This window comes from Galeopterus variegatus, unplaced genomic scaffold (assembly GCF_000696425.1).
Source record: "Galeopterus variegatus unplaced genomic scaffold, G_variegatus-3.0.2 Scaffold218, whole genome shotgun sequence".
Lineage (NCBI taxonomy): Eukaryota > Metazoa > Chordata > Mammalia > Dermoptera > Cynocephalidae > Galeopterus > Galeopterus variegatus.
Genome location: NW_007726329.1, coordinates 506,671 through 516,032, shown reverse-complemented (window position 1 = coordinate 516,032; position 9,362 = coordinate 506,671). Strand labels below are relative to the sequence as shown.

The following is a 9,362-nucleotide window of genomic DNA, read 5'->3' as shown; positions in this document are numbered from 1 at the left end:
CCAGGTGCTGAGCAGATGTGGATGTATTTTATCTGGCCTGTGTGGATTAACTCCCTTTTTTAAAAAAAAAATTTTTTTTTGGTAGCTTGCTGGAACAGGATCAGAACCCTTGACCTTGGTGTTATAACACCACATTCTAACCAACTGACCTAACTGGCCAGCGCTAAAAGATATCTTTTAGCGGTGATATTCGCATAAAATGAACCATTGTAGACAATTCGGTGAGGTTTTGTATATTCAAGAGTTGTGCAACTATCAGCACTAGTTCCAGAACATTTCCATCCCCCCAAAAGAAAATCCCATCCCCATTAGCAATCACTCCCCCCTTTCTCCCTCCCCCACCCCTGGCAACCACTAATCTGCTTTCTGTCTCTATGCATTTGCCTGTCCTGGGCAATTCATATAGATGGAATCATACACTATGTGGCCTTTTGTGTCTGGCTTATTTCACTCAGCCTCATATTTTCAAGGGTCATCACTTTGTAGGGCTAACTCTTTTATTGTGAGGCACATAAATCTTAAGAGTACAGCTCTGTGCATTTTTTAGATATATTTCATCCTTGTCACCACCACCTAGCTAAAGATACAGAATATTCCAGTCTCCCAGAAGGCTCCCTAGTGCTCCTTTCCAGTGAGTGTTCCATTCCAAAATATTGATGTCCCAGTGGTTCTCATCTGATGGTGATTATACTCCTCCCTCCAGGGACATCTGTTGCAACTGGGGCTGTGCTACTGGCCTCTACCAGGTAGAGACTAAGGATGATACAAGGCACAGGACAGGCCCCCACAGCAAAGAATCATCCAGTCCCAAACATTAACAGTGATGGGGTCAGGAAACCCTGCGCTCACCTGACTGTCTCCATAGATTACTTGTGCCTGTCCTTGAACATCACAGGAATGAAATCGTGTAATCATGTAATGTCTTCTCTTCATATCTTGTTTCTTTTGTCCAACATTGTGTCTCTGAGATTCAGCTGTGCTGTGCATGTGCTAGAAGATTGTTCTTTTTCTTTGCTGCATTGTATTCCATTGTATGGATATACTCCAACTTATTTCCCATTTGCTAGTCGATGCTGGGGTGAAGAACTGGGGTGAGCACCCCCACTGGCCCCCACACTTGCAGAGAATGCCCTTTCCTGCAAGCACCACATTAGCATCTATTTGCCACTTGGGTGGTATCCAGTGTCTGACATTTATTAATAAGCTGCTGCACATTTGTGTATGTGTCTTTGGTGGACATAAGCTCCCATGTCCACTAAGAATCGACCCAGTAATGGAATTGCTGGGTTGTAGCAATTTAACTTTAGTAGGGCCCTGTGTGATGTTTAAAGCTCTGGAAACTTTGCACAGCAACCCTGATTTCTGGCTTCTCTGGAAGGATCCATTCTGGTGAGGCTGAGTTCCCACGTGGTAGCACTCAGCTGGAGTTGAGCCATAGCAAGTGGCTGTCAGCTTAAAGGGGGGGTGCGACTTCAGCTCTCCACCAATGCCACCCTCCCTCCCTGCCTCCCCACTGCCTCACACCTGCCCTGTTTCTACATCTTCATTATCTGGTCAACATTCGGCTTTGCAACCCATGAATTGGGCCTATGCAAGGTTGGAAATCACCTTTTACCTTCCTGTGGCCATGGCCTTGACCTCCATGGGACCCACGCATGTCCCTTCATGTCCCTTCCCAATCCCTTTCCCAATCTCTTCCTATCCAACAGAGCCTGAAGCCTCCATATCCACCTTGACCCCAAATGCAGGGTCCCTTTAGATCTGGCGGGCATTTCCAGGTTGCCTCAGGCCCCACCACTCCCTGTTGCCCTATTGCAGCCTGGATACTTCTTGGCAACATCCTCAGGATCTCCCTATTCTTGATCCTCTCTGCCCAGACCTCTGGAGCTTTCTATCTTTAGTCGGTGGATCCTTGCTCTCAGTTTACCTGTCACCTTCTCCAAGTTAGGTTCCTCTGAGCTCCCTGGCCGGGGAAGGCCTTCCAGCTGTACCCTTCCCCATCCCTGACCTGTTTTCCACACTTGGCTCATTCATTGGTGTCCCCTCAGCTCCAGCTCATTCACAGTGAATCCCGGCCATTCGCTGTGGGACAGGGAGAGCCCAATGCCAGGTTGAATAAACCGCTTTCCCGGCCACACCTCTGCAGAAGCTCGCTGGGCTCCCGGGAGGAGCTTGGCAGGCACGGCTCACTCCTCAGAAGTTCCTTCCCCGATGTTGGCTCAAGGGGTCAGGGCCTGAGAAGCCACCCCCAACCCTCACACTGACATGGAACAAGTCTGACAACGTTCGGGGCTCCCTCCCTGGGGTCCTCACCCCCACGGGCTGGCCTCACCCCCCAGCCCTCCCCATGCACTGTTCAAATCTCCTCCACTCAAAGTGCCCAAGGCAACCTCTTCCCCTTGTGGCTCTCCCACCTCCTACCTGCTCACCTGTCTTCCCACCCCCAACTTTGCCCTATGCACTCGGTGGTTACCTCCCAACTCCTCTCTCCCCAAAGCCCCAACTCTCCGCTCCTCACACCCCCTCTCTCCCAAACACTGGTTGTCTCCTATCCTCCCCACCTTCTCACACCTCCAGCCTCCCCCAGCATTTTTCCCTCCTTCTCAGTAGCCCCCACCTCAGACACGCTCAGCCCTCTGCCTTCACCCCCAACTCGTCCCCTTACACCCCAACTTTTTCCCCAGCTCTACGCTCTTCACCCCTCTCTCTCCTCCCGCCCGGGCGGCCCCGCCTCCCGCGCACCTGGGGAGAAGGGGCGGGGCCTCCTCACCTGGCGGCCGCACAGCAGCGAGGCAGCGGCCCCTAGCGGCCGGGGGGAGAAGCGCAGCTCGACCGGGCCCCCATCCACCAGGCGGTGCCTCACTGGGAACCCACCGCCGTTCACGCCCGTCTGCTGCTCAGACTGGAACCCGGCGGCTTCCTGGACCCTCGCTTCCCTCCACTCCCCCACTTTCTCCTGAGCGCCCACTGTGTGCCTGGAGCGGTTCTAGGTTCTGGGCATACAGTAGTGAACAAGAAATAAACCTCCCCGGCCTGGGCTGGCCGGTTTCTCACTTGGTTAGAGCGTCCAAGGTCAAGGGTTGATATTCTAAGGGGAAGACAGACAAAACAATGAAAACAGAAGTAGGTAAGGATATACTACTGGTAGTGGGGAGATAAAGGGGAGAAGGAGCTAGTGAAAGAAGAGGGTGGGGTGTTTGCAATTTTCAATAGAGTGGACAAGGTAACTTACATCTGAGCAGAGTCCCAGGGGATTGCAAACGTTAAGGAGTCCTGTTGATGTGCCACTAAGATATGCCCTAAACCCACCCACTTCTCCCTAGCATCTTGTTCCAGGCCTCCATCACCTCTCACCTGGGTGACAGTGGTAACCACTTTCCTAGCCTCCCTCTCAAATCACCCCTATAATTTTTTTTTAATTGAAGTAAAATTCCCACAACATAAAATTAACCACTAAACATTTTAAAGTGGGCAATTCATGGTGTTTAGTACATTCACTATGTCTAGTTCCAAGAGATTTTCATCACCCCAAAAGAAAACCCTGCACTCATTAGAGTCACCCCTTTCCCTCAGTCCCTGGCAACCACCCATCTGATGTCTGTCTCTATGAATTTACCTACTTTGAACATTTCATATAAATGGAATCATAAACTATGTGACCTCTTGTGTCTGGCTTCTTCCACCGAGCATTATGTTTTCAAGGTTCATCCATGTTGTAGTGTGTATTAGGACTTCTTCCCTTTTAATGGCTGAATTATATTCCATTATATGGAGATACTACATTTTGTTTATCTGTTCCTCCAATGACACACATTTGGGTTGTTTCCACCATTTGGCTATTGTGAATAGTGCTGCCACCAACATTCACGTACAACTATCTGTTTGAACACCTGTTGTAGTGCACTGTATTATGTCCCCCTAAACTCATTGAAGCTTGAATTGTGTCCCCCAAGTTTTATGTACTAGAAACTTGGCCCCACTGTGACTGTTAAGAGAGTGGGAAATCCTATTATGGTAATTGAAAGGTGGGGCCTTGAAGAGGTGATTGGATTGTAGGACCATGCCATACTGAAGGGATTAAAATCGGTGGTCAGAGGCATGATTCTGAGGGCTTTAAAAGGAGAGAGAAGAGAGTCTGTCTCTCTCTCTGCTCTCTCTGCTTCCACCATCTTGCAATGTGAGACCCCTGGGTCACTGTCACCACTCCGAGATGGACTTTGGACTTCCCAGCCTCAGAAACTGTAAGCAATAAATTTCATTTGCTTATGAATCACCTAGTTCCAGGTATTTTGTTATAAGCAACAGAAATGGACTAACACCTGTGTTCAATTCTTTTGATTATACTTAGGAGCAGAATTGCTGGATCATATAGTAGTTCTATGTTGTACTTACTGAGGAACTGAGGAACCACCCCTATAATCTTTTAAACATGCCAATAAGATCATGTCATCCCCCTGTTCGAAGCCCTCTTGAAACTCCTACTGTCACTAGGAATACAATTTAAACCCTTCCTGTGGCCTCCCAAGCTGTGCATGGGGGGCTCTTCAAATAGTCCTGCCTGTTCCAACCACAGGGCCTTTGCACTTGCTGATCTCACACGATGGACTTCTTCTCAGCTTTCGGGTCTCAGCTCAAATGTCCCCTCCTCAGAGAGACCCTCCCCAGCCACCTTAGCCTAAATCACACTCACCCACACTCTGCCTCACAACTCATTCATAGCACTGATCACTCTCTGAAGTTATCTTCTTTACTTGTTACTAGTAATCATAGCCTCCCTGATAAAGTGTAAACTCCAGGAGGAATGACTTGGTCTATTTTTTTCAATCTGCTCCATCACCTCCCTACCCTCACCTCCTCCCTGTCTCCCCCTCACTCATTCCCTCCACCCACACAGGCCCTCAATGACATACAAATGGTCTCACCTCGGGGCCTTTGCACAGGCTGTTCCCTCCGACTAGAATGCCCTTCCACACATCCCCCATCACACCTCCCTCACATGCTCAGGTCTTTGCTCAAATGCCACCTTCACAAGGAGACCTCCCCTATCTAAAATTGAAGCCACCACCACGCCCCCTGCCTTGCTTCCTTAATTTTATTCCGTAGCACTTATTGTCATCTGACATCCTGAATCTTTTATTTATTTGTCCAATCTCTTGTCTGTTTTCCCAGTTAGAATGTCAGCCCCTGAGGACAGACACTTTGTTCACTGCTGTGTCCCCAGCACCTAGCACAGTGCCTGGCACACAGTCAGTGCTCAATAAATGTTTGTTGGCTGACTGAATGCCCTCTCCCCGCCCAAGACAGTAGTTGGGATTAATCCTACCCCCACCCTACCTTCCCAGCCCAATTCTGGACCTTTTTATCTTGTTAGTCACTAGGGTGGGGGGTGGAGGTGAAGCTGGATAGGGCTCAGAAATCACCCAAGGAGGGGGTAGAGGGAGCCTCTAGGAAAGCTATGGGCACACAAACCCTACCCACCCCTCAAGGCTTGGCAAGTCCACCATACACTCTGCTGGCACCTTTCTCACTTTCCAGGGCTAACCCACCACGTGTCCTGTGTCTTTCTACTGACCGTAAAGGGGGTGCCCCTGAGATAGCTCCCTTCTTGTTCCCCGTGCACTAGGCCATCCTCGAAACCACACACCGTTCTCAGCAGGTAGGCATGCGTAAGGGCTGCTCTGTGTTTAAGGAGGAAATGGAAGAAATGAACACATGAATCGAGAGATTAAATGAACGGCCGGGTTGTGTGTCCTGTGCTGAGCTGGCTCTAGGAAAAGCTGGGCTGGGGGGCGCCTGCTGGGCAGTGGAGGTCTGGGCATTGCCCTGACGCCCCCTGAGTCCAGGAAAATGTTTCATCTCCCCCCCACCCCCACCACAGCCAGCCCTCGACGTGTGGCAGGGCCTGGCCTTACATGGCAGGGCCTAAGGAGCCTGAGGCAAGGCACCCGGGCCCGAGGGCTCTAGACCTTCGGCAAAGGGAAACTGAGCATTGGGGACAAGCTGAGCCAGCAGGACGGTTTGCATGGGGCCCGAGGCAGTGGGTACAGCACGCGAGGTAGGGGCAGAAACCACAGGTGAGCCGGGCTGTGTCTGAGGTCGGGGTGCCCGAGGTGCTAGGAGCACAGAATGTGGGGTCCCCGAGACGCAGTGGGAGCAGAACATAGGGTGTTCCAGGCGTGGGAGTGCTCTGGCACAGGGTGCACAGAACGTGGGGTGTCCAGGCGCAGGTTTCACAGAACGTGGGGGTCCCCTAAGCGCGGGGCACCATGAGTGTTGGAGGCACGTGCGACGAGAGGGACATATCGAGGAGTGTCAGAGGCATAGGACACGCCGGGCTTGGTGGTTCCAAGGTGCAAAGTAGGATGCGAGGAGCGCCCCGGGAGCACGGTGTCAGGGGCGCGGGTGCCGACGGAGCAGCGCGGGCCACGCAGCGCCCGGGCCAGTCTGCGCGCGCGCGGACGCGTCGGTTCCCGGAGCCCGGCTGCTGGCGCGGCCTCCACTGCGGCTGCGCAGGCGAGGGCCTGGGGGGCGCCGGGCTCTTCTCGCGCCCCCAGCCCCTTCGCATGCTTTGCCTCGTGAGACCCTCTGCCCATGAGTCCAGGAGAAGCGGATGGGATGGAGGCTGGCGACCCAATCCCGGCCGCGACCAGGGGCGCTCCGCTGATCACCAGAGGGTCTGGAAGGAGGGGTCCCTGCCGGCATTTTTCCAAACTGAGCCAGGCAGAGTCTCTTAGAGAATGCCGCCGCTTCCCTTCATATAGGTAAAGGCTGTCTCTTCTCGCAGCCTCTGCAGATTGCAATTTAGAACCACCTCCCAGGCTCGCTCCTAGGCTCCTAGCCTCGCTCTGCAGCGGGGAGGCTGGGCAGGCTGATCAGGGTTGCAGGGTGGGGGTCTGGGAGGAGCCAGAGGACTCGGGAGATGCCCAGCTCTCCCTGGGCTCCACGTTCCCTTCCCCTTTCAACCCTGCTCGGTTTACAGAAATGCTGGCTGCCTGGATGTGGAGAGAGGGTGTCTAGGTTGCCCCCCAAAGCACTACATCCACTCCCCAGCACCTCAAAGCCTTCATGGGTCTTAGCTCGGTGCTGTAGATATCTCAAAGTGGAAAACTGAGTGGGGGAGGGGTGGGACCCCTTATCCCCATATCCAAGAGATCAGACGTCAACCAGACGGATGAGATCCTTTCTGCACCCATTAGCCTCCACATCATACCCGTTTGGTCCCCCAAATCCAACTATCGGACCTGGTCACCCATATGCAAGGCCAGATCTCTGCAGCCATGGAGTCCTAGGTGTGAAGGGAGAAGGAAGGGGACCCACCTATCCCCTCTGCCCTGAAGTTTTGGGGCCAGATTTGGCCCAGGTTCTGGACTGTGAGAATCCCTGCCCAGTCGTGAAATGAAGTCTGTCCATTAGAAGGTGGTGGAGGGTGGCAGGTTGCCACAGGTGTGGCCTCTGGCTACTCGGCCAGCCTGGAAGTCTGGTGTCCCTGCCCCTCCCCCAGTTCAGCCACCAGGACATGCTTCTTTCTCCAAAGGGATTCTTAGAGGCCAGGTTAATTCCCTTGCAAATATTCAATTCAGGCTTTCTTAGATACTCATCCAAATCTTCCCCAAGTTTTGCGTATTTACCACCCCAACCTCTCCCACCCCTACTCTGAAACCCTTTCCTCAGCCATTCTGCCAAGGTTGGGTAGCGATGCATTCTCTCCTCTGGACACTGATAAGGGTTTGTTTGTTTTTTTTAACCCCCTCCCCATCCTCAGCATGCCCCCTTCCTCTGAAGTCTAGATCAGGATTTGTCTGCCCTACCGACTCGCCACACTGCTCCCTAGTGTGCTAAGATTCAGACGAACTTTAGACTTTGCAAGAACTGACTGCTTTAACATTTAGGCCTCACTTGGATGGACTTCTTTCCCAGAGCATCCAAGCCCGTGTTTTGCTCCTCCCCAGCCATCAGTCTTAGAGTGGCACCCATTTTTCATATAATGGAGCCAGCAGCCTGACTTCTCTGGTCCGGTCTTGGGATATCCTATCCGGATCTTACCTCTCAGGGGCTCCCCTCACTCTCCTCCCCTCCAGGATTCTGCCCCTCTCCCATTTCTCCCCAGCCCCCACTCTGCACTGAGTCTTCTATTCTGCTGAAGTGCCTATTTTGGGCCCCGGGCCTGGTTTTACAGCCCCCACTGTTGGTCTTGGCAGTCGTAGCTCTGACTGTAGGGATCCAAGCCAGGTCGGACAGCCTTCCCCACCCCGGAGAGGGGATGCGGGGCTCTCTCTGCAGCCTCAGTCCGAAACGTGCCCCTCGCCTCACTCGGCCCAATGCCTAGGAACCCAATCCTGTTCACTGCCCTACTTCTTTAAGTCCACCAGCTGCAGTGTAGTTGCTAGGTTGTGAAGATCCGTACCGCGTTTTTGCTCTTGCTAAAAACCTAAAATTCACTTTTTTTCTCTCTCCCCGCATCCGCCTGCCCAAAGCAAAGCTTTTGAGGGGGTTATAGATACTAACTTCCCCCTAACACTCCCCTCCGCCCCTGCTGCCCTATCAATTCCAAGCCCCTGTCCAGTTGCCCGGGATCTTCATCCCGTCCCGCGTGCTCCAGGCCTGGCTTTGCGTCCCTCCGTCGCCTTTTATTGTAAGTCTGGTCTCCCAGGGTAGCGGCCTCCCTTACGCGTTCCCTTCGCATCGCTCCTGGATCCAGAAACCGCTTTTACCTGCCCGCTCCGGTGCAAGCCAGCGCGCCGGATCCCTTCGTACCCGAGGCCGGCCTTCCTTCTGACCCTCCCCCTTGCACGCCGCTGCCAGGAAGATGGGGGGGCAGCCCACGCCGCCTCGGCCATTAAGCAGCCCCCTCTCCCCGTGCGAGCCCAGATCCCAGGGAATTCTAGGCCGGGTCTTGCTTGTCCCCACTGCATTAGGCCTGACGCATTCCTCCGTCTCCCGAGGAAGAATCCGGCCCGAAATTTGCGTGTCCTGGGTGCATTTGCTCCTGTCGCAGCTGCCAGGACCCCGTTCCTCCGGTCTCTGTGTAATCCAACCCGGGTTTTGCATAACCCTTCCAAATCTCCCTATTTCCCCCCTCACCGGGATCCTCGCCTTTCCCGCTGGAAAATCCGCTCCGGGTCTTCTTATGCCTGTATCCCTTCCCCCACTCCCCGTTCCAACGCAGGGATCCAGCGCGTCGCCTTCCCTCTCTCCTCTTTCCCGGGGGGTGCGAAAGAAGGCGAAGGGAAGGAAAATCCATCCCAGGTTTTCGGGCCGGCTCCCTGTGCGCCCAGGCAAGCTGCTGCGGCCAGTCCCGGGCGGCGACTCCAGGCCGGGTTTTGCGCGCGCCCGCCGCCCTCCTCCCGGAGCGGGTGCGCCGG

General features: G+C 53.7%; 1 protein-coding gene across 1 annotated transcript in view; it reads right to left on the bottom strand.

The window, feature by feature from the left end:
• The window catches only part of CD97 (CD97 molecule), a 143,588-nt gene extending 136,995 nt beyond the window's left edge, over positions 1 to 6,593 (bottom strand). The window contains 3 exon segments of the mRNA XM_008566047.1: positions 2,743 to 2,862; positions 5,946 to 6,113; positions 6,266 to 6,593. Coding sequence (XP_008564269.1) covers positions 2,743 to 2,862; positions 5,946 to 6,113; positions 6,266 to 6,593 — 616 coding nt within the window.
• Positions 6,594 to 9,362: the final 2,769 nt, after the last annotated feature.